This window comes from Nuphar pumila, chromosome 8 (assembly GCF_984573655.1).
Source record: "Nuphar pumila chromosome 8, dmNupPumi1.hap1.1, whole genome shotgun sequence".
Lineage (NCBI taxonomy): Eukaryota > Viridiplantae > Streptophyta > Magnoliopsida > Nymphaeales > Nymphaeaceae > Nuphar > Nuphar pumila.
In genome coordinates, this window is record NC_143256.1 from 11,135,001 (window position 1) to 11,161,720 (window position 26,720).

A 26,720-nucleotide genomic window follows, 5' to 3' on the forward strand; every position below is an offset into this window, starting at 1 on the left:
TTACTTATCATAATCACATGATTCAAAACAACTTTCTAATTAAACAAATCATGTATATCACATCCATTACATTTGATATACAAAAAATAAATTTTTTTGAAGAAAAGATTGATTTCTATTCATTAGTTTATATCCTTTATTAGTAGCTTTATATATATATATATATATATATATATATATATATATATATATATATATATATATATATATATATATATATATATATATATATATATATATATATATTGATGCAGTTCATTTACGAGCTCAAGAAAAACGTGATGAAGAAACGTTTAGAGAAAGAACATCGGCAAACCCAAATGCACCAACCTACCTCACGCCCAGCTTAAATAAAGTCTGGATGCCAAAACACTTATTTTTGCCATTTTAAAAACTTTTGAAATTTATTTTGGAGAAAATAAATTGTTTTAATTTGTCCAAAAAATCATTTTGTAGAATAAAGATATTATTCATGAATTTATGTAATTTTTATAGCTTGAAATTTTATATTTTAGGTTTATCTAAATTTTGCCCACAGATTCAGATATTAGCTGTAAAGGCCCGTTAGGATCTATTTGGGCTTTTGGCGAGTGTATGTGGGATACGAGTAATTTTGTATTTCGGTAGTTATAAAGACCGACCCACTTTTTCTTGAGTGTGGATCGAGTTTTGAGTCATGAATCGGGTTAGGATCTTATTTGTGCTTATTTTGGATCCACTTAGGCTTTGTTATAGCCGTTGGAGAAGACCCGCCCCATTAGCCATTTGGGGGCTCATCTTAATTTCCCAAGGGAAGGGAGAGACACATTGTCTCTCCTCCATTTCTTGTTGTTAAAAGAGGAAAACATGAAGAGGATGGGGTCTTGATGCTGCCTTTGAAAAATCCTCTTGAGAAATGGCATGAAGAAGAAGTGGGTGCCCCTCTCTCCCCATTGATTTTTACCTTCTTGGACGTTGCCTCACATGGGATCTGTCATTGAGAGGTGGTCAAGCTGCTCAACCTTGCCAGGTGAAACCCGTGTGTTGTGTTTATGTGTTGTTGGAGTGGAGACCATCGGCAAGCATGTGAACACCGAAGCAGTCATCACCATCGGTGGGACCCCCTCTTTGCTCAAACCCCATTAACAATGCTATGATAATTTTATTTGGATTATTTCAAAATAGATATTATCTCAAGAAATGCAGGATAGTCATTATTTTATTCTTATAATTATTAATTAAAATGCCTACATATGAATTTTTCCTTTTCCATGTTAAAAACTTATTTTTAGGTACCAAAGAGATTTAACTGGCAAGGCACAAGTTACAAGGATGAAGTCTTTTAACCCCAAGAAAGATGCGGTGTATCTAAGTGAACTCGAAGAGAACGTGATGAAGACATTTTCGAGGAAAGAACACTGACAAACCCAAATGAACTAACTTAGCTCACACCTAGCTTAAATAAAGTGCGCTAGGCCAAAACGCCATATTTTTGGCATTTTTTTAAACTTTCATATTTTTTTTTAGAAAAAATAAACGTTGTTTTTCTCCAAAAATTATTTTGTAGAATCAAGATAGTATTCTTGATTTTTTATAATTTTTGTAGCTTGAAATTTTACATTTTAGGTTTATCTGAATTTTGGCCGCGGATTCAAATATTAGCTCCAATGGCTTGTTAGGATCTGTTTAGGCTTCTGATAGGTGTATGTAGGTTATAGGTAGTTTTGTATCACCCCCATCACCATCGGTCGGATTTGCGTTTTGATTAATTGAAGTGTATTTTTTAATGTTTGATATGTAATCTTCCATTAGAGAAAGGTTTATGCATGATTAATCTTCATGACAATGCTTAATGAACTCAATTCCACAATTAAGAAACTCACTTGATTTTCTGATTTCATTTATGATTGAATGGCTGGATTGGAAGCCATGTTTTACTGCGTTTTGTTTCTTTCCTATTGATCATGTTCGATATTCGTAATTGTCCACATTTCGTTGTTTGCATGCATTAGTTTTTATTTGTTTAGGATAGGGTACATTCATTTAAAATTTAATGGTTTAGGACAAGTTCGTAAAGTGACTATTTGTGTGTTTTTCTCATATTTATGAATCATTAATATGATTTTGATCAAATCTGAATTTTTATTTATAGAAGGTATTGCTAGGACAGGTACCAACATTTTTCACAATATTTTAGTGTGGACTATTGTGCCTTCAAAATTTGTTTTCATGTGATTGAGAGGCGCTCATCAAGTGTTCAGTGAAACGCCTTAAGGAACTTTAATGTGTTGTATGAAACTGAATTTTTGTATGTGCTCTTAGATTAATTTAATCTTTTGCATGTGTTTGGTCATTAATTTTGAATTATTTGAGTTCCTAAATAGATTTCATAAATTCAACCATAGTCATTTTAGCTTTGGCCAGGTTCGCTTGTGTGCATCGCTTGTGCATTTAGAGTTCAAATTTGTTTCCAAACCCCATGTGCCTATTAAGCTCTGTCAGTTTTGGTCTATTACCCCATGTTAGCGTATATTCATTTATTTTATGCTTAGTTTTGGGTGTGTACGCTAATTATGTACATTAGTGGTTGGGAACGCTTTTGTGTCCTTTTTTCTTCCTTAAACGTTATATATATATATATATATATATATATATAGAGAGAGAGAGAGAGAGAGATAACAGCCTACGGCCACCCTATATGCATTTACTAAAAATTGACTGCATGCATAAATTATATGTATTTTTATATAATTTATGCATGAATTTCATTGATTTTAATGTTAAAATACCCATGGTTGATGAATTTTGGTGTTTTTGTATTCAAGAAGCTTTTGGTGCGAATTTTGTTCAAATTAAGTGCAATTCAGGTATTTTAGAATTATTTCAAAGCAGTTGGAGTGAAGATCCAAAGTCAAGATCCAAATCCTACATGCTCTAATCTCAAATCTACAAAGGTTAAAAAATCCAAAATAGCCCTCCATAGGGGCGCCACCTTGGAAGTGTTATAAAATAATGGTACTTGTAGTGTAGTTTTAGAAATAAGTATTACTTTTGAGTGGTTTTGAAAATAGGAATGTTAGAAGTGTTTTTAAAATTTTTAAAATTAATAAAGTTACATAATAAATATATTAGAAAACCTAAGGAGAAGCTGATTTTTCCTTTAAGAACTGCCCCCCACCCCCACACTCTTTCATCCTTTTCTTTTTCAACATGGGGAACTCTCTCTCCTTCTTTCTTCTTCTCTTTTCTTTTGTTCTTTCTTCTTCCCTTCTTCCTCTCTATGTGAGTTTCATGTGTAGTAGCCAAGAGCTTGACGTGGCATCACTCTTTACGTTGTAGGCAACCTCTGAGATGCAACACCATCATAGGAGAGATTTGCTCTTTTCTCAACCCAATATAAAATCAGGAACCACCACCGGTAAGTTCCTTCTTCTACCCCTTCTTTAGATTTTTAGGGTTTCTTGTATATAGATCAGATTTTATTTTATTCTTCTTGCATATTTAGATCTACTCTTTGTGATTTTTGTATATTAGGATTGTTTAGGATCGCTTAGACACATTGTTTTAAATCTTAGAATTTTTATTTTGGCCAGAAAGCTCTTTTCTTCATCGACCGAATTTTTTGTGTCAGACCTGAATTTTCCGATCTAATAAACAGATTGTTTCGGCGGATCCAAAAGTTTAAGACTGAAATTTTAGTATGTGTTAGATGTACGTGCCTAGAGTATTCTTTCCAAATTTCAGCTCAATCAAACTAGGAGTTGGGATTTTATGGCTATTTTATTGAAGCCGGTTTTCTAGCCCTACAGAAATCTGACCTCTGATTTTAGTTCCAACAATTTTCAGAAATGAATTTTTTTTTTATTTTTTTTTGTAAGTAAGTGTCAAGTTTTTCTTGCCTGGATGTGATTAGACATGTTAAGAAAGTGTCTAAATATTTTTCCCTGAGTTGCTTAATTTCAATTTTGGAAGGCTCCAAAAAAGTGAGAGTCCTCCTTTTTTACCTTCTATTCTTAGACTTTTTATTTTTCTAAAATTAGAAAGTCCAACTTATGAATCATTTCCTTCTCCTCTTCCTAAATTTGAATTTTTTTAAGAGGAAGGTTCCCTTGTGTGTGTTAGGCAACTAGAGACCTCCCTTTTAGGAAGAAAAGGTAGTCCCCCACCTGGACCCATCCTAACCAAGCCTAGCTAGGTCGGCTAGATCCAGTGGGTCGATCTAGTCAAGGTGATATAGCCGGGTGGGCTAGGCCCTTTGTTGGTTTATGTTATTTGTCTTTAGTAAGTCAAATATTATGGAGTAAGTTAGGTCACCCAGGTTAGGTTTAGGATACATCCAAACCTAGTCCACGGTCTGTCCAAGCTAAGTTAGGTTAAGTTAAATTTGGTAGAGTAGTTTTGCTACTTTTGTCAAGTTTTCGGTGATTAAGTGTCTTGGGGTGTATGTGGTGAGTTTTTGGTGTCGTAGTTGAGTTACTTTGTACGTGTTATGTGCTGATTTTCATCAAAAAATCAGAACCTAAAATTAAGTTTTGAATGCTTAAGTTAAGTCTAGTTGAGTCTTTGTCGGATCACTAATATAATATATAAATAGTTTTGTCTTTTGTGTTTCCGTTTTGTGTGATTGCATGTGGTGGCCTCAATGAGCACTACGGTGGACAAGGTGGATGAAGTGGACCCACTAAAGTTTCTTGCACACGGGTTGAAGGAAGCTGGCGCGAAATTATATTTGGAGTTTTTATTTTCTTATTTTTATAGTTAGGGCATTAGGTCATTTTTATCATTTTCGGGTTGTAATTTTTATTGTCGTTCGCGCTTTTGTAATAGGTTTTGTGCGTGTTTGCTTTCGTACTCTTTTCTATTTTTGAGGCAATAAATAGTGTGATTTATTTGAAATACTTGTTCTTATCTCGTAACTTGTGGTTCAACCCGGACTTCACCACTTTTGTGTGAGCCGATTATTTAGATTTGGTGTGTGGTTTACACTTGATTTTTATTGAAAATATCTTTTTAAAAAAAAAGTAACACCATTGACACTTAGATCATGCATTTTTTATGAAAAAATGGTATTGTCAACCTCAAAAAATTATGAAAATTGTAGGCCATTGATTTTTGAAACCTTATAAAACTCTGTCAATGTATCAGAATCAAATACTCCAAGGATCGATTCCTATAAAAACAAACGTATAGATTACTTTTAAAAAACACAAAAAAAAAAATTGATAAAATATTTCATTTAGCATCGTGTCATATTTAGCATGAATTATATATATAGGTATATAGAGAGAGTTGAGCGTAGGTACTTGTGATATGATGAGTTTTTCATATCTTTTTTGTTTTACTTTTATATTGTGATCATACAGATATGATCTATATACTTGATTTTATAGGGATCAACTCTTGAAGTGTTCAATTCCGTGGGTTTTTATAAGGTTTGAAAAATCAACTATTCAAAATCTTTGTAAATTTTTTAGGCTCCAAATATCATTTTTTTTATTAAAAACACATGATCATGGTGTGGATTTCTCATAAATCGGTCATTTATAAGGTTGAAACTGTAAAAAAAAATACCAAAAGAGCATAAAAACTCATTAAACATGTATCGCAAGCACCTAATGTTCAAGTACCTATGCTCTACTCTCTCTATATATATTCATTTATTTATATGAGAACGTAGCAACTACTAACTACTTTTCTAGCTAACCAGGCTTTCAAAAGGTTTTTTTCATGTATTACTTAAATCTAACTATACAAATGTGTTGGATAATGTTTTTCGATAAAAAAAACATGATTTTTTAGGCACTAAATATTTTAAAAAATCTTATACCATCAATTTTTTAAACCTTATAAAAACCTACCCGTATATAAGAATCAATTATCCAAAGAGTCTGTTTTTATAAAAATAAAGCATCTAAATCACATTCATACAGTGAAATTTAAGAAAAAAAAAAAACAAAAAATTCTTGATTCATACCAATCACAAATATCGATATCAGCTATATCTCGACAAGGATATTTATCGTGATACAAATGAAGGCTCCTCTTGTCTGGTAGGAGCAGCTAGTGCACGTCACTTTGTGTTGGGAAGTTTTACGTTCAAAACCAAATGGCACAATTGTATAACTGGTAGGGGTGGGTCTAACCCCAGCTGAGCTTTCAAAAAAAAAAGGCTATTTATCGTTATATTATAGGTTTGGTGATAAATCTCAAAAAAATCTTGAGGCTTAAAAAATATATAAAATAACAAAAGTAGGAAAATATCATGTTTAGACAAAAATACATAAATAATAAAAGAAATAAGTAAAATGTAAAAGAAAGAAAAAACATTTAAAATGCAAAAATTAAATAAAAGCACTAAAATTAATTGATAATATCACGATATTATCAAATTAATGATATTTTCAAAATATCATGATATTTTACCTATATTATCGTTTTATGAATTTACAGCTATAATATCACAATATTTTGAAAATATCATGGATATCTGTGACTGGTTCATACTCCTTCACATATTGTCAATTAACATCTTATATATATATATATAAACACTTTTTCATGACGAAGGAATCCTCACCAAGAACCGGGTAATTTAATGGGCCTGGCTCCCTGCGATAAGTTTTGGCACGTCTGCCAGAATGGCTCAAGTAACCCTGTCTATGGAAAAAAAAAATGAAGCCCAAATGGATGCGGATGAATGCAAGATGCAAATGTTAATACATGTTATAGATTGAAGTAGCCCGTTCTTCCAAGACTGTCTATCTCGTTTTCATGGCACTTTAACATGAAATCTCCTCCTTCAGCACATGCTCCCAATCGTAAGTGCAGTCGGACTGGGACGAGCTTGCGGCTCCACTGGCAAATCTTTTCTCAGACCCCTTTAATTGTTCAACTGGTTCCTTCTTCAGAGTGCGTTCTCCATTATGCATGAGAGATACGAGCCCATCTTTAGTGCACACAGGAAAAGCTCCGGTTACGTCTGGCTCTTCTGGAGCCATCGTGGAACTCACATTGTACGTGCTGCTGTTGAGCAAAACATGCGTAGCTGGTATAAAAGAACCTCCTGCATGTCGATCTTCTGGAAACTGGACCAGACTATTCTGCAGTGCAGCAGCTATGTATGGCCTCCAGCATTGTTCTGTAAAACCAACGTCAGTAATGATCGGTTCCTCCGTATGCTGGTGGCAATCAATGTCTTCAATATCAATAGAGTCTGGCAATATTGCTGGCCCTTCTTCCTGCATATTGGATTTCTCAATGCGCTCTCTAAGGATTTTAAATCTTAAAATAACTGAAGACTCCAAATCATCAGGAAGACGCAGCAACCGTTTAGCTTCAACCGAGTTCTGATCAATACCATCATCCATGCCATCGTGATTTCCATTTGAACATCTCATTTCTTCAGAATTGGAGCTGGACGTTGCATTTAAAGAACCAGCTGTATCTGCAAAGAAAATACACGTTTATTTCTACAATGCAGAATAAGTGAGTGAAGAGATGAACCCCAAGGGTTGCCAACATGGCCTCGAGCTTGTGGATATAGTGCTTTCCCCCTAGCCCAAGATTGAGTCCCCATGTAGGCAACCCCTTCCACAAGGTGAAGTAGAAGGCTTATTAGGGGGGGCGCACACCCACGGAGTTTTAAGCCTCCAGGGCAGACTGTAGGTACAGTAGGCTGAAGACAAGCGCAACCAGGTCTTCAGTTCCGGATGTGGTTTCTCCGTGTTATAAATTAAATAAATAAATAAATACAGGAAGGGACGTAGATGAAACCCGATTTGGTTAACCTTTTCCACTGTGTGGTTTGTGATTCTCAAACTCAGCTTTCATTGGGGCCTGCATGACTGGCTTCTCTCTATGCTGATCAGAATCGATGTCTTTAATGTCTCTAGAGTTGGGTAATAATGTGGGCCCTTCTTCCTGCTTATGTGATCTCTCAATTCGCTGTTTCAAGATTTTAAATCGTGCAATAACTGAGGAGTCCACATCATCATGCTCACTCAATAAACCTTTAGCCTTATCAGAGTTCTGTTCGATGCCATCGTGTACATTGTTTGATCTTGTTTCCCCAGAACTAGAGTTGGATCTTGTATTTAAAGAACCATGGGAATCTGTAAAAGGAACACATGCTTAGTTCTACAATGCAGAATAGCTGAAGTTTAGAAAAGAAAAGATTAACCCTCCATCGGAATTGGTTAACCTCTACCATGGTGCTGTTTGTGTTTCACAATCTCAGCTTTCATCTCGGCCAGTCTGACCTCATACTTCATTGCACACAGTGCTGCTTCAGCCTCAAGCCACAAATTTCTGTACAGATGAATTTGCGGATGGTTCTCTTCTCCATCATAAAAATTATTCAACAGCTTTTCCATAGCCTATGGACAAACCAACTGAATCAAAAAAAAAGAAGCAAAAGAAAATGACATGATTTCATGACAACGCCATCAAATTTGGAAAAAGAAGGCTTGACAACTGTCAGCAGCTACCAGTTAACATCATTTTTTCACCAAAATCCCATCTTTTAATAATTATAAAACTTCATTTTTACAAAAGTGGCAGCTTGACAATGAAGGCTTGATTTTTCTGCGTTCTTGGCAACCCTATCACCACCACAAAATAAACTGGAAGACCCTGGAAGAAAATTACCTGACTTGTACTATTCTCTTCCTCAAAATGTAGGTCACCACCAATAGAAGCAAATTTATGAGACTGAACAGTGATTGGAGTGCCATTCGTATGAATTGATCTGCCAGTTTCACTGGCTTTCTTATTGCTGCTCTGGCCAACATGGTCAATGAAGTCCAAATGATTGTCCTGACCTGCAGCCTAGGAAACAAAATTGCAGCTTTTGATATAACATTTTCCAATAGTGTCTACATGAACAGTACCTGAATAATATGCAATTAAAGAAAAGGAAACTTCAAAAATTAGGACCTATGAAACCGTCATTTGAAGCTGCCTGTCAAGACAAGAAGCCAAATGCAAATTGGTCTCATGGTAATGAATAAATGAAAGGTCAATAAAAGCAGAGTAACAAAATATAGCTGAAGAACTAAAAGGAGAACCAGGAAAGAGTTAAGACTTGAAATGATAAAAAAGCCAATACTTCTTGTAACGAGTCTTAAGACTCGAGCAAGTAGCAAGAACTCTCTCAACCAACATCCTGCAAATTTATTTATATAGCAAGAGTCCATATCGAAAGCAACAGAGTGTGAACCCTAAGAGTCTCCCAAGAGAACATAAGTGCCAGAATACTAATCACAGCTGGAGACTGCAGAAAAGCCTCAATCATTGGTATAGATTGTCAAACATCTACAGGGATAAAATCTTTCAATAAACAATGAGACCCCTGTTCCCCATAAATGTCTGGACTCTAAGAGAACACAAATTTTCAAAGAAAATTGCAAGAATATAAAGAATAACATCCAATAAACCTAAAGTACTAACGAGAGGAAAGCTTCTAGATTTCCATTCACAAATCGAGTTGTATTTCGACAAAGGTTGTAAGTAGAGCATCCTTACCCATATCGGTCAAGGCCAAAGATACGTATTGTAGCGTATTCTAAAAAATCATAATTTTGTAATAAAAAATTTCAAAAATTCAAGAAAAAAATAGCAAAAAATCTAAAAAATCATAACACATGAAACAATGATGAATTGCACAAAATAAACCATAAAATCACATACGAAGCATTTATGTCTCTATGAGTTGTATAAGTCATCATCAAACATCAACTAATATAGATAATATTGCATGCATATCTCACAAGAACAATGCAAAATATTAAATAACTTGCAACTAACAACATGCTACAAGACTCATACTTTCATATTACACAAACAAAAACAAAATAACCAAGTTTATGAACACTTAAGTGTTAAATAACCAAGTTTTTTTAAAATATAACCTCAATCATCATCATGATCAACATCATTATCTTCATCTTCTTCTCCTCCCTTAGCCCACTCCCTTGAATAAAAAAATGATGGAAATGCACTCTTACGTGAGAAATCCGCAAAAGCCCTTTCGTTCGCGCGCAATTCGGCACCAAAATCGCCCTCATGCCTCTTAGGGTGTGTGGGTTCTCCTAATAAGGCCTCTACACAAATGAGAGAATCGGTCCTAGAGAAGTCTTTAAAACCCAAAATTAAAAAAGTAGAGTTTTGTCCCTTTTAAAGTGTACCAGACACGTATCATATGATACACCCAGCAGTGTACGAGATGGTACGATACAGGGTTGTATCGTATGATATAGCTAATACAGATATGATACACTCATATCGCGTATCAAGTTAGGCTATAGTTATGATATGTATTGTACCGTATCACATGATACGGTACAATACTTACAACATTCATTTCGACAGTACAATTAATATGCCAGTGCTAGCGTCCTAATTAAATTATGATAACTGCCTGATAAAGCTCCTAGTAACTACTGCTCACTCAAATAATCATTAGCATATAAACCAGACAAGAAATATAAGCCATACCCCACAAGAATCAGCTACGTGCTTGCGGATGAAAGAGCTGTCTAATGGAGGACAAGACTTCGATAGATGACCAGATTGTTTGATAATGCACTCATCAAGATTATTAATAACAAGTTGAAGAACCTTGAGGTCATGTTCTTTCAGGCCATTTTGATCTGTATAACAACCTGAAAGAAGCAAAGCTGACAGATTATACATTGCCTTGAGCACTGTATGTGTGTCGGTCCTTGCAGGCAGATGTCCATTTGAATTATCAGAAAACCCATTAAGTTTTTCAGCAGCTTCGGTGGAAATGCTAAATCCAGCAGAAAGTGAATTCTGAATATAGCCAAAAGGTTGAGAGAAAAAATCTGACAACCCATCCTGCACGGGCCTCTTATGATTAGTCGAATTATCTGTTACTATGGCTTCTGACATGATGGCTTTTCCAAGAGAGATTGCATCAGATTTTTCTTTGGCTAAAGAATCTATGCTTGAATTTTTCAATGCAGAGTTGTTTTGATCACAGGTGGAAGAAATGCACTGTTCCCTCTTCTTCTGAATTCCTTCAGAAATAACACTAGTGTAATTCTTACATGCACCTAAATTCATTTCATCTATCATCGCAGATTTAAGGTCTAGATGCAGAGAGAAAGGGTTCATATGGCAAACAGGTAGCGAAGAACCATCAACACATTCATCATCCCTCCTAATCAACGTGTTGGATGCTTTGAAAGATGGAACAAGTCCATCATGCACAGGAAGAAACTGATCACACAATTCAAATTTCTTCAAACAATGCGGTGAAGTAACATCTTTTGCAGCCTCAAATGGAGAATACCGAGAAGCTGGTGCCCCTTTCCAACAGGGTGAATCCACAGCAGAAATGACTTGATCATTCTTCTCATGCAAAGTTTGACCAGAAAAAACAGGCACATCCAAAACCTGTACAGAATTAGCAGAAATTGAAAGATTAGAATGTGGGGACCTTGACTCAGAATTTCCAAATGACTTCTCTTGTGAAAAATAATCAAAGTCACCCCTGTAACTTGAGAAAGAATGTCCCATAACCTGTGAGTAAATAGTGTTGCTATTGTTGCTGACATTGTGTTTTTGTTTCAAATTGTGAACTGCATCACCCTCCGCAGCTGAGTTACTTTTGGATCCCTTAAAAGAAAAAACAGCAGGGCCATTGGAGTTTCTAAATGGATCCGCAGGAAGGCAGCTATTGCAACTTGTATTTCCTGCATTGCCTATCTCATTTGATAGATTGTTGCCAGTTGGTAGCAGTGGTAATGATTGAATAAATGGATAACATGTTGCATCTGGATAAACAACTGTAGAACGTGTGTTACATGAGTCATCTTGACTGAAACATCCATTGGAGACAGAGTCTGAATTCACAAGTGTCCAAGCACTCACATCAGGCAAGATATCTGGTGAAGGGGGCTGACAATCATGCAATGTGACGCAAGGTGATGACACTGATGTCCCTGATGTTCCAATAAAAGGCAACCATGCACTCTGCTCTGAAATTTCAGCTGAATGATTGTCATCAAAACATTTCAAATCTGCAACTTTAGCACCACTTTGGCTTTGCCATGCAAGAGAAGAATTGTATTTTCCCTGATGAATGCTGGAAGTTTCTTTCTTCACTAAAAGATCATCATTGATACAAGTGCCTAAATGAATCAAAAACCAATGTTTATGCACGCCATGTCATAGGAGATAGCTTTTACATTACGATCAAAATGATAGACAAGCAGCACAATTACATCGAACGATATGCTTAACCCACCAGCTTAACTATAGAGATGGTATTTTCCCTCCCTTTAGATGCATCCATCAACATGAATGAGCATCTCCAATTGCAGCATGTACACAAACATTGCACAGATGCAGCCCATCCATGAATGAATTGCAAAAATTTATGAAATATGGACAAAAAAATATGTGCAGTATGAATAGGTGTGGCAAGTACAGTATGGGTGTTTTTTGAGAGAGGGATGCAGGATTATGGCTCGAGCAAACAAAGAAGTTCATCAAAATAAGAAGAGATGGTTTTAAAACGAATATATCATGTACCATTTAATGTAAATACGTGGCAGCACCTAGAACAACTAAGTATTCAAACAGATATGTGTGCATCTCAAGGCCCCTGGAAGAACATACAGAACATTGTCACTTCTTGCACACAGGCATGTAACTTGAAATTGGTGTTTAAACAAGCATATACAGAAGGTGTATGGCAGATTCTGCTACACAAGAATGTAAATTGAATAGGATAGAGATCAAGGCTAAGGTTCTTCACATGCCAATGACAAATTATTACAAATTTTGAATGATAACATACAGCTAAAATATTAAGCAAACAAGAAAAAGATTATGGAGAAAAAAGAAAAGAATAAAATGTGCAGTTGCATTCTCGATGAGTAAAGACATTTATGCTCTATTATGGATTGCATAACACATGGTGAGTGGCCTCAAAAGAATTAGCTTTGATTCACATTGTTTTTGTTTTATTTTGTTGCAGGTGGCTGTGGCAACTTTCCCCTCAGCATTTTTTTAACAATCTTTCCTAATTAAGTTCCTTCTCTTTTATGCTTCAAGAGAAAATGGCAGATTGAAGAACAATAAAAAATTGATCAGTCATAATCTGTTGAACAAATGATAGTCGAGCATATAATTATGGATATTGAGAAAGAATGACACTAACCACAAGTTGATTACCCTACGACTTAGAACTCAAGCAGCTAACTGAGTGACTAGGTTGAATCTTGAAAATTTTTATTTTTGTAAAAAAATAAAATAAAAATGTCATACAAACATTAATAAGATAGGAGTTGAACAAGAAATCTGGACCAGTTAGCATTGCACCATTCTAACCAAGAAGCCTCAGGTTTGAATTCCACCTCGAACTAATTCTCAGTTCGATTATCTAACAACAATGAGAAATTTCTAAGACACCAATAAATAACATTTAACTAAACTCACAATATCCTTGAGCGATTTAACTAGTTATCAAGTACCCACAAACAACTAACGGCTACCATCTGTCACATAGGTGCGGGTGCGGGTGCGGGTGCGGGTGCGGGTGCGGGTGCAGGTACGGGTGTGGATGCGGCAATGTGGCACTTTAATAAAATTTGGGTGCGGGGAGGATATATATATATATATATATATATATATATATATTTTAACAGTTTTAAGTTAACACTATGTGTATTTGTGTGCATTTATGTATTTATATATAATATAGATAAAAATGGACTTGATTAGGGTTAACTGAATCTACTTTTGGATAGAAATGGACGGGTTAACTGAATCTACTTTTGGATAGAAATGGACCTCAGTGTGGTTGACTTCACCTAACATAAAGGAAGTTGTGTCAAAGTGTTGCACTCGTCTGGCTGCGGGTGTGACGCCCTGTTAGAAGAGTCCGTGTGACATAGGCTATCATGTATGTGTTCAAATATGTATTGGTTGTATATATAGGTATATATATATATACACACATATATATGTATATGTATGTAAATACATATATTTAATGTATGTATATATATTTATTTATTTTTCTTTTATTTTAGAATGTATTTTAGGGCAAATGTACTTTTTATTTTTGGTAAGGGTAAAATGGTCTTTTGACTATTATAGTCATTGGCGCCTCCCAACGGCTAGAAAGGCGAGATTATGGTCCCCTCTACTCCTTGTATTGTGTATAAATAGGAGACTTCTTGTGCCTTGTTTACTATGCATTTTTGTGTGCATTTATTATTAATAAATCATTTATTTTTAATTGTTTGAGTGTGCTCTTCTTAGCCCTGAGTGGTTTTTGTGTTTGTGCCTTGTTGTGGCTTGTGTTTGTGCCTCTTGTAAGGTGTGTGGGCTCATTCCTTATTTTATTACATGGTATTAGAGCCTTGGGCTCTTGATTCTTGTAGACAAAGTGTTTGTGTCGACATGAGCTTGTGGATTGAGCGATCGTGAGCTCGTGGTGTCCAAAAGAGCTTTGTTATCCAATACTCTTTTTTCACCTTGTTTTCTTGCTCATTGTGATGGAGGAAAACCGTGAGACAATCACCACCATTCTTGTAATACTCAATGACACCAATTATGTGATGTGGGCTTCTATTGTGAAGCACCATATTTGAAGCAAAGAGCTATAGAGATTGGTTAATTGCTTCGATAAGGAGCCAAAACTTATCCTCACCAATAATGACAACGGAAATGAGGTTGCACTACAAGGAGAAGATACGAACAAAGCAGTTGCCGATTATGAGAAGAGATGGAAAGAATGGAAGATGGGTCATTCCAAAATCATGGCATGGCCCATCCATAGTGTGGATACCAAAAAGTGTACAAGTTTGGCAAAGTTCGACTATACAAGTGATGCATGGAAATACCTTCAAGACATTATTCTTTAAAAGATATTGCAAATGTGTGCAATCTTCAAAACAAAGTGAGGACTATGACCCAAGGGGATATGAGCATACATGAATATTATAATGTTTTATTTCTCTTTTGGGATGAATTAGCCCTACCTGAGCCCAAAAAGCAGTCCTATGAACATAGAGCTCCGTGAGAAGCAAGTAAAGGGAAGCATTACTATCAATTCATCAATGGTCTTAGACTCAAATTTGAAGGTACCAAGCCTACTTTTCTCCATAGAGGTGATGTTTCCTCTATTCTTGAGATACTTGAAGAATTGATTATGGAGGAAAATAGACTAAAAAAACGTACCTCCAAAGATGAGGATTCCATGTTAGCCATGTCTAAGCCTCCTCGTTTTTTAATATAGTAATATATATACATATTGTTATGTACATATTTTTACGTTCATGTATATATGTGTGTGTATTCACTTATATATATAATATTTTTTTTTATCTTGTAAAAGGAAATACCCATTAGGGGTATGATGTCAATTTTGTGCATGTAATAGGCTATGCCCTTTAGGGGCAGAACTGACCTTTTTTGTCCTATAGTCAATATAGCTGTTGGGAATCTCCAACAACTATATTTCTAGTTGTTGGGGCCTTTCCCAACAGTTATATGGGTCCTCTTGGCCCTCTTTTTTGTATATAAATAGGGACCTCTTGTCCCATTAAATGTTATGCTTTTCCTAATGCATTCTTTGTGCATTCCTCTCTCAATAATATCTTTTTTTGTGTTTTTGTTGGCCCTTAGTGACTTATGTGAGTAAACACATTTTGAGTGTGTTTCGTACTTCTTGTGTGAGGTTTGAGTGTTTGTTTTAATTCATTTCGGAGCTTTAAACCTTTGATTCTTGAGGATGTGTTGTTCGTGTGGACGTAAGTTTGTGGATCATGAGCTCCTGGTGTCCAATAAAACTTCACTTCCCCTCTCTTTCTCTCTTCATCATAGTTATTACTATGGAAGAGGAATGAGAGACCATCGTCTCCATTCCCGTGAGACTCGATGATTCAATTATGTTATGTGGGCATCGATCAGCAAACATCAAATTTGAAGCAAGGGTTTATAGAGTTTGCTGGATGGCACCAAGAAAGAGCCAAAACTTGTGCTTACAAAGAATGTCGATGAAAAAGAAGTAGTGTTCCAAGGAGATGTCATGACCAAAGTTGTTCCCGATTATAAGAAAAGGTGGAAAGAATGAAAAATGGGTCATTATAAGATTATAGGATAGTTCATTAATAGTGTTGGTATAAAAAATGTTCTAGTTTGGAAAAGTTTGATTTTGATAGTAATGCTTGGAAATATCTTCAAGATATGTATTCCCTAGAGAATATTGCTCAACCTCCAAAATAAAGTTAGGACTATGACCCAAGGAGACATGAGCATAAAAAAAATTTATAATGCCCTCTCTCTCCTTTGAGATGAATTGGCGCTTTTAGAGCCTAAATGGCATTGTCTTATAGATATTGAGCTTTGTGAAAAATAAATCAAAATAGAGCATTTTTATCACTTTGTTAATGGCCTTAGACCCGAATTTGAAAGAACTAAGTTTGTCATTTTTTGAATAATTAACTATGAAAGAAAATAGAATGAAGAAAATCACTTCATCCAAAGATGAAGATTTGGTTCTTGATATATCAAGACCCAAAAATCATACAAGAACCTATAAGCCTCCACATTTTGGAAGAGGCGCTAATGAGTATGAATCCAAAAAAGATCATATGTCATTTTTATAATGAGTCAGACCATATCAAGCTCTTTTGACCGAAGACAAGGAAAGAAGATAGAAGAGAAGAAAAGAAGGTTGCTTCGTATGACCATCCTTTGAGAAAAGCAATATAGATGAAAGCTCTAAAGGTATTGGATCAATGTCGCTTGCTCAACTTATGGAGGCATTACAACCATTATTCAAGAATCAACCTTCCTCCCTCTCCGGTGCGGTCATATCTACTAGCGTGGACCCTAGTAAGACCTCTTGGATCCTTGATTCCGATGCATCTTTTCATATGACTCCAAATGAGTCCATATTATCTGAATGTCGTGTTAACCCAAATGATTCTTATATTTTAACCACCACTGGAACCTCTCTAAAAATCAAAAGTTTTGGAACATTGCAAAATTCTTTCAAAAATACTCAAAATTGCACTTATTTCCATTTCTCGAAAATTGTAATGAAAAAGATTTTATTTGTCAATATTACATCCTTAGAAAAATAAAAATTTTGCCTTTTGGACCTAGTCACTTTGTCTCTAAAGAACCATTTGACTTAATACATTAAGATGTATGAGGACCGACACCGATTATTTCTAAAGGAGTATCATACTATGTTATTTTTGTGGATAATTATAATAGACATACATGGATATATTTTCTTATAGTCAAATCCGAAGTGTTTGAATGTTTTCAAAAATTTCACAACTATGTTAGAAATCAATTTAAAACAAACATTAAAAAATTTTAAAACTGATTCCAGAAGAAAATTTGTATCAAATGATTTCAAAAATTACCTTGATCATCATGGAATTATTCATCAAAAATCTTGCATATATACTCCCTGATCATGCATGCAATTTACATATTTATTCATCTTAATTTATGCATGATCCATGACAAAATCGCTTTAAAAACTCATTTTTATCGTTAGTTTCAAGAAACCGTATCGCATTGAATTTTATCATAAAATCACATAGTCAGAAGCCTTTCCCTGCGTTTTTTTAGTGTTTTTCATTAGTTTAGGATTTTCTTAAGTTAATTAGATTAGGTTTTTAATTAATTGAGCTTTAATTAGTTTAGGAATGTGAGTTTTATGAAACATGTTTTTCAAAAGACCTTTTTTGGAAATTATTGAAAAATTATCGGACTTGTTTTGAAAAAGGTGTTTTAACCTAATTCTACATTATAAATAGACATGTTGAGAAGGGAAACACGTTTTTCCAGCATTGGAAAACGTGATCCCCTCCATCTTGCCTCCCTCTCTCCCTTGATTTCTCTCTCTGAAAGTCTATTTCTCATTCTCCCTTCCTCTCCTCTTCTTCTTCTTCTCCCTCCTTTTCATCAAGCCTCGGATCCTCTCTTCATCGGCAGCCTCTTCTTTTTTGGTGGGATCGTGTGCACGCAGCTGGAATCACCACCCTCTTCTTCTCAACCCCTCCATCGGAAGCAAATTACGGTTTGTTTCTTTCCCTATCTTTTTCATCGTAGATTTAGGTTTCCATTGCATTAAGCATCGCATAGCATATATTTTTAGTAGATCATAACCTCTGCATATTCATTTAGGTTATTTCGTGTCTACGTCTGAAAATAAACAAAAAATATATATGTTGATTTGATAGTTTAGCCATTTTTTATCTAAGTGTTGAATAATCGCGTTTTATAGATAGATCGTTAGATTTAGAATAGGGGTTTCATATATTTTCATGTTCTGTGATTAGTTTTTTTATTAGGGTTAGGTCAGATCTAGCATAAAATGACGTGTCTCATGTTTTGGTTGGGGTCGATATTCTTTAGATTAAATAAATAATGTTTTCTTCATTAGCCGTTATAGTCATTATTGTTCTTTGATAGCATCGTTTAGATTGAAGTTAGGTAAGTTCTTTGGTCAGTAAGTACTTAGTTTATTTCATTTTATCTACAAAAAATTCCTATCATAGAGTACATTAGAAATAGTCATTTTGTTTGATCATTATAGTTTCGTTTTATTCTTTTGGAATATCGTTTTTACTGTAGCCGATTTTGGCTGTTTGCATCAATTGTTTAATTTTGTGTGAATAGTTAATGATGTCTGTGTTTATTTTTATATGCAGCTTAAATTCACGCTAATTCCTATGTTGATAAGTTTATTAGTATAGTGTGTCAGCAACGTTTTAGTTTTCTTTATTTTATTAGTCGGTCTTGCATACAATTTTTTTTTGTTTCTTGGTTTTATTAGTTCTTTATTTCATTAACCAAATGAGTTCCATTAGTCGTTCTTGTAGTCTTTCGTGCACTAGTTGTATCTGATTTGTTTTACATTAGCCTTCGGTGTGTCATTAGGTTGTTTTCAAGTGTTTAGTAGTGATTAGTAATTTATTCATTTCAGTATGCTAACTTATTTAATAGTTTAGTTGGAAAGTATTTTACTTGATTTTGACATATAGGTTTGGCTATTCATGAATTAATGCATTCAACTTTATTTAGTTGTTCATGTCAAGTTTAGAATAATTAAGTTAATATAGTTTTTCTTAAGTGGTTTTACATTCACGTGTCTTCACAGTTATTTCCCTAGAAGTTGCTTTAGTAGCTGCATTTGATTAGATTGTTAAATCCTCAATTTTAGTTCATGTTTTCCTTCTTGGTTTAGCATTAATCAATTTGTTTTAGTTTAATTCACGTTTAGTTAGATTGCATATAGTTAATGTAGTCATGTTTTATTTACTTCATAATTAGTTCATTATTTGATTAGTTCACATTTTTATTGTTCAAGATTAAGTAGTAGTTGTTACATGGTTTGTTACTCAGATAGTTAGTTTTACTATTGTCCTATAATGGCTTGCTATTTCATGTTAGTTTAATTCATGCTTTTGTGATCTTTGTTTATATTGACCTTCAATTTTTGTGTAGTTCGCTTTCTCGTTTTTCGTGTTTTGTCTTTTGATTTTTGCAAGGAAGCGTCGGAACGTGCAGTAGAGCTATTTTTGTGCCCTAAAAGTACCCTCGGAGGTCCCTCAAACTCTCAAAAGTGTCCTCAGGGAGCCCTCAGAGGGCCCTCAATCAAACTATACAAAAGTTTTCAACCTAAGTACCTAAAGGTTACACAGAGGGAAGGTTAAAGGGAAGCAAAGCAATACAATAGGACAAGGACACAAGCACTGAAGACACTTTTGCTTTTAGTTTTAGATTAGGTGTTCATTTTTAATTCAATTCAATAATTGGGTCTGTAATAAAACCATTTAATTATTTGTTTAAGCCCTCTACGTAGGGCAACACTCTCTTAGTTATTTTATTTAATTAATTCTTTTACTTTTTAAGGCAATAAGCGTAGCTAGATTGTGTGTTGAATACGAAGTATTTTTCGTTCCCTGAGTTCGACCCGGACTCCACCACTCGTGCGAGCCAGTTTTTATATTTTTGGTGTCCGGCTTTCACTTGATTTTGATTAAAAATATTATTTTAAAAAGGGTTTTCATAAAACCCACACCACTCCCCAACAAAATGGTTTGGCCAAAAGAAAACATCTACATATTATTGAAACTACTAGGACTTTTCTCATATTTAAAAATGTTTCAAAAAAGTTTTGGGCTAAAGCCGCTCTTGCAGCGGTTTACTTGATTAATAGGATGCCTTCAACCATTCTTGGAAAAGTGTCTCCTAGAGAAAAATTGTTTAAAACTCCTCCTGATTACAAAAGATTGAAAATTTTTTATTGTAAATGTTTTGTCCTTACTAACAAAAATGATAAACTTTTTTGCAAAAGGAATTCCTTGTGTATTTTGGGATATGCTGAAAATAAAAAAGGATATAGATATTGTTAAATTGTATCTTCTGTTATATACATATATTTTTATATGTATATAACGAGAGATACATATACATATATGTATCATGCATATATGTATATGTATCTATCGTTTTATATATATATATATATATATATATATATATATATATATATATATATATTTTCCTTCATGTAACCCTGAGGGGTAATTTTTGTCTTTTTACTATTTTACGCATATTTACATTTGTAAATATGTTTATAATTTATTTCTCTTTCTTTTCTTTCTTTTTCCTTTTCTCTTTTTCTTTTCCTTTCTTTTTTCCTTTTTGACTTAGTCAACATTGGAGGGGGTCCAACACTAGACGTTGGACCCCTCCAACGGTTAGATTTCTAACCGTTGGAAGGGCTCCAACGTCTAGTGGGAGCCCCTCCAAGGCTTCCTCTTCTCTATAAAAGGGGTTGAACCCCTATTGTAAATTTATTCAATGCTTGGAGCATTGTTCTCCAATTGTTCAATAAAATTCTTTATATTTTTGCATGTGTTCTTCATTTGTACCTCGGGTACATTTTGTTCTAAGCTATGTCACAGGGATTCGGCTAGCAGGGTGCCGCACTCGCATCGACGCAACTCGATGCAGGTGCGGTCAACCCGACCCTGGGTGCGTTGACCGCGCCCAGGGTCATTTCGGTCCATTTTTTGGATTTTTTTTTAAATATTTTTCCCTATGAAATGGGCAGCGGAATTTAAAAAAAAAATCTTTGGGGGAGGGGGGGGGGGGGGCGCTGCCCCCTTATAATCCCCCGCCCGCTGACCGCACAGCAGGACCCGCACCGAGGGCAACCCCCGAACCCCCCTTATATATATATATATATATATATATATATATATATATATATATATATATATATATATATATATATATATATATATATATATATATATATTACATTTTTGTCCCTGCCACACCCCTGCACCCGGGTTTTTTGGAAGTGCCAAATCCCCGCATCCGCACCCGCACCCATGTGACATAGGTTCTAAGTGTTCTTGTGCCTTTGTGCACATATCCCTTTGTGGAGTTGGAGCTTGGGTCGCACACTACCTCTTTTGAGATATTCTCACATGGTATCTGAGCAAGGTTGGTGATAGAGGATCGTAGGCTTCTTCGTTTTTTGAATGACTCGAAAAATGTGCCTTCTGTGTTTTGAAGTTTGAAATGGTTGCTTCTCTAATATTTTAGAAGAATTTTACGTCAAGTAAGATTTGAAAAACTTTTTGTGGTATGTATTTTTTCTTCACTCTTCTCTCTCTAATAGGTGAAAAAGAGTCGCATTTTTCACTTGGTTTTAAATTAAACGGCTCCAACTATCATGTTTGGGCCGGGAATATGGAGGCTCACACTAAGGGGAAAGGTCTTTGGGGATACGTCAAAGGAACCATTCCCGAACCCGAACCTAAGATCACCATTATGGAGAGAGGAGAAATCAAGGTTCTTGATGGTGAAGAGAGAGAAAAAGCCTTTGAAGAATACAACAAAAAGCATGAATGGGAGATGAAGAACTGCAAAATTCTTTCGTGGTTCTTCTCTTCCGTTGAAACAAAAATAAATGCCAATATCTTAAAGTTCAAGAAAGCGTTTCAAGTATGGAAGTATCTTGAAAGAATGTATACTTCAAGAAACTTGTCCCATAAATATTATCTACAAATGAAGGCATTAACTCTTCAACAAGGTGAAATGACCGTTAGAGAATACTTTGCCGAGTTATCCACGGTTTGGGATGAACTTGCTCTCCAAAAACCTAAATGGAGTGAAGAGGCAGTTGAATTAAGAGCCAAACAATTAGAAGAGGATCACTTCTTCAACTTTTTAAATGGGCTTAGACCCGAATTCGAACAAACTAGGTCATCTCTTTTGTCTTCGTTTTCTTCTCCCCCATTGTAAGATGTGCTTACCAAACTAAGTGGAGAAGAAACTAGATTGGGGATAAATAAAACCAATCAAAGTGTGTTGGCCCACCGAGGAATAATGTCATAACATATAAACCCCCTCACTTCAACAAAAATCAAGGAGGAAGAAAAAATGGTGGGCATTATGGAAGAAGAGACTATAGCAAAATTATATGCCACTTTTGTAAAGAACCGGGACACATTAAACCGGTATGTCCTAAATGGAAAAAGATGGTGGCTATGTCTACAACTTTCCAACCAATCAAGGAGGAAGGCCCTTCAACCTCCAACCATGGCACTTTATCTCTAAATCAAATCATGGAAGCTCTTCAACCTCTCCTCAAGGGATCCGTCTCCAGAGCCACCATGACCACCTTCTCTCCTCTCGGTAAGACTCTTTGGCTCTTAGACTCGGGTGCATTCTTTCATATGACTTCAAATGTTTTTGCTTTTTCTAAATACGCAAAGAATTTTTTCCCTTCTTTTGTTTCTACGACGAATGGGGCTTCTCTTGAAACAAAAGGAATTGGAGATTTTGAAAAACAAGGATTTTTTATTCCTAAAGTTAGATTTATCCCAAAATTGAATTTAAATTTGTTTTTCGTCTCTCAACTATCGAATCATTTGTGTAATATCAAGTTCTCATCAAATAAATGTTGGATACAGGATCGCAGGTCCGGGAGGTTGATTGAGAAAGACTTTAGGAAGGGAGATCTATACTTCATGAAATTTCTTCAAATTCCAAAACAACCTTTTTTTTAATATTACCCAACATAAAGATATAAATGTTTGGCATAAATGCCTTGGGCATCCAAATATTGCCAAGCTCTCTCATTTACATTTTGCTAAAACTTTATGTAAAGACAATTTCAATTGTAATGATTGTATTCTTGGTAAAATGAGAAGCTTACCTTTTGGACAAAGAACTATGTTTTCATCTAAGCCTTTTGAAATTGTGCATTCGGATGTATGAAGACAGGCACCCGTAGTGTCTAAAGGAGGTTTTTCATATTATGTTATCTATGTTGATGACTTTTCAAGATATAATTGAATTTACTTCCTCAAGCATAAACATGAGGTTTTTCTACCTTTAAGGCTTTTCATATGATGATACAAAATCAATTCAATAGTAATTATAAATTTTTAGAACCGACTCTGGAGGAGAATACCTTTCAAATGAGTTTAAAAGTTACATTTAAAATAATGCAATCATTCATCAAAGGTCTTGCCCCAAAACACCTCAACAAAATGGACTAGCCGAACGAAAACATAGACATATAATAGAAACTACAAGGACCTTACTCATTTATTAAAAAATTCTAAAAAGATTTTGGGCCGAAGCGGCTCTTGCATCAGTTTATCTCATAAATCGACTTCCTTCGAAAAATTTGAATCAAATATCCCCTTTTGAAACCTTGTACAAAAAGGAACCCGACTACAATAGACTAAGAATTTTTTGTTGTAAATGTTTTGTCCTCACCGATAAGAATGATAAACTATCTCCCAAAGCTATCCCTTATACGTTTTTGGGATATTCTGAAACACAAAAAGGATTTAGGTGTTATGATATTAAAAACGACAAACTGTATGTCTCAAGAAACGTAACCTTTTTAGAAAATATGAGTGGTTTTGAAAAACATAAAACTCATAAAGATAATGCTAACTACTCTTTTTTGTTTGAGTTATTATCTAGGAACGAAGATTTATTTAGTGATGATGAATTAAATGAGGATGAAGACTTAAATGAAAGTATTCCACAACCCATCCAACATGAAGAAGAAATAGCAATTGAACCAATTACCTATACACATAGAGATAAAAGTACTTTTAGAAGTGCAATAGTATAGCGACCTTAGTGAACCTTCCAACCACTCTCGAAGAACTGAAAGACCTAGGAGAAATCCTTCTAGATTTATATCCTATGAATCCTTCTCCCCAAAACATAGGGTATGTCTCAGTGCCATTCACTCATATCAAGAGCCTAGGAATTTTCAAGAAGCTAAAAAAATGATAGAATGGAGGGACGCCATGGATAACGAACTTAGAGCCCTCAACAAAGCTAAAACTTGGACCTTTCAATATCTTCCAAAATGAAAGAAGTTAATAGGATGTAGATGGGTTTTTAAAGTCAAAACCAAGAGTAATGGTACTCTTGAAAGATATAAATCTCGCCTTGTCGCAAAAGGATATAGCCAAGAATACGGTATTGATTACGAAGAAACCTTTGCCCCGTTGCTCGGATGGTCACTGTAAGATGTTTGATCACCATTGCATCTATTAAAAAATGAAATATTTACCAAATGGATGTTAAAAATGTTTTTTTAAATGAGGATCTTAATGAAGAAGTTTACATGGATTCTCCTCCTCGCATGGACATACTGAAGGAAAAAGTCCTTCGTTTGCAAAAAACACTTTATGGTTTAAAACAAGCTCCTAAGGCTTGGTATGATCGATTTAATGAAGTTATGATTCAAAAAGGTTTTACTTCATGTTATACTGACATTGCTCTGTTTGTTAAAAGGTCTAATGCAGGAATTGTGATTTTATTAATGTATGTTGATGACATGTTGATAAGAGGTAGTGACATAAAGGGCATCAAAAGTATTAAAACTACTTTAAAAGAAAGGTTTGAAATGTCAGACTTGGGGTATTTGACATACTTTCTTGGTATAGAGGTAGCCTACTCTCATAGAGGCTATTTTTTGTCTCAAACTAAACTTGCATGTGAGATTCTTAACGGATCAGGTATTTCTGACGATAAAATCTGTGAGACTCCTGAAATTGTGGGATCAAAAAGGAAGATCAATAATGGGATTCCTTTAGAGGATCCTACTCCCTACCGGCAACTTGTGGGGTCTCTAATGTATCTTAGCATCACAAGGCCAGACATCTCGCATGACGTACACACTGCAAACCAATTCCAACATGCTCCTACATTTGTCCATATGGGCATTGTTCTCTGAATTGTCAGATACATAAGGGGAACCTTAAATAAGGGAGTGTTTTTTTCCTCGTCCTCTGAGTTAAATTTAATTGCATATACTGATTTTGATTGAGGAGGTGACCCAAATAATCGTCACTCCACTACAGGTTTTTGCATTTTTTTAGGTGAATCCTTAATCTCATGGAGATGCAAGAAACAACAAAAGGTGTCTCTATCATCCACAAAAGCAGAATATCGAGTCATTGCATCCACAACCATGGAAATTGTGTGGATTGATCAACTCTTACAAGACATGGGGATTCAGATTCAAGGACCCACTAAGTTATGTTGTGACAATAAGAGTGCAATCTACGTTGCCAAAAATCACACATTTCATGAACGTACAAAGCATATTGAGATGGACTGTCACTATGTTAGGGAAGCATACTTGCAAAGAGTTATAGATCTTTCATACGTGACCTCGGAATATCAGTTGGCAGATTTCTTCACTAAGGCACTCTGCTCTCCCAGATTCAACTTTCTTCTTGGTAAACTCTTGGTCATTGCGCCCTAAGTTTGAGGGAGGGTGTTAAATTGTATCTCCTATATGTATATAACGAGAGATACATATACATATATGTATCATGCATATATGTGTATATATCTATCGTCATATATATATATATATATATATATATATATATATATATATATATATATATATATATTCCTTCATGTAACCCCAGGGTATTTTTGTCTTTTTATTGTTTTACGCATATTTACATTTGTAAATATGTTTGTAATTTATTTCTCTTTCTTATCTTTCTTTTTCCTTTTTTCCTTTTCTCTTTTTCTTTTTCTTTTTCTTTTTCTTTTTCTTTTTCTTTTCCTTTCTTTTTTCCTTTTTGACTTAGTCAACATTGGAGGGAGTCCAATACTAGATGTTGGACCCCTCCAACGGTTAGATTTCTAACTATTGGAGGGGCTCCAACGTCTAGTGGGAGCCCCTCCAAGGCTTCCGCTTCTCTATAAAAGGGGTTGAACCCCTATTGTAAATTTATCCAATGCTTGGAGCATTGTTCTCCAATTGTTCAATAAAATTCTTTATATTTTTGCATTTGTGTTCTTCGTTTGTACCTCGAGTACATTTTGTTCTAAGTGGTTTTGTGCCTTTGTGCACATATCCCTTTATGGAGTTGGAGCTTGGGTCACACACTACCTCTTTTGAGATATTTTCATAGATATTATGAGATTGAGAAGGACAAACTTTATGTTTCAAGAAATGTCGCCTTTCTTGAAAAAGAAAATAGTTTTTATCTAATTAGTAAGCATGACAATGTTAATGATAATCTTAATAGTGATATGCATAAGAATAATGACATTGATAGTCATGATGTGCATGAGAATGACAATGATGACACTCAAGATGTACATGAGAATGACAATGAAAGTCAAAATGATGGAACCACACAATGACTCGTCATACC

At 34.9% G+C, this 26,720-nt stretch overlaps 1 protein-coding gene across 1 annotated transcript in view; it reads right to left on the bottom strand.

Annotated features, from left to right (window-relative positions):
- Window positions 1-6,655: 6,655 nt before the first annotated feature.
- LOC149829605 (uncharacterized) overlaps window positions 6,656-26,720 on the bottom strand; it is a 57,018-nt gene continuing 36,953 nt past the window's right edge. Inside the window, exons 3-8 of the mRNA XM_090016043.1 lie at window positions 11,524-12,134; window positions 10,474-11,397; window positions 8,626-8,805; window positions 8,180-8,354; window positions 7,767-8,090; window positions 6,656-7,423 (exon numbers count right to left, since the gene is read on the bottom strand). Coding sequence (XP_089872169.1) covers window positions 6,759-7,423; window positions 7,767-8,090; window positions 8,180-8,354; window positions 8,626-8,805; window positions 10,474-11,397; window positions 11,524-12,134 — 2,879 coding nt within the window. The 3' untranslated portion in view covers window positions 6,656-6,758. The remainder of the gene's footprint in view (window positions 7,424-7,766; window positions 8,091-8,179; window positions 8,355-8,625; window positions 8,806-10,473; window positions 11,398-11,523; window positions 12,135-26,720) is intronic.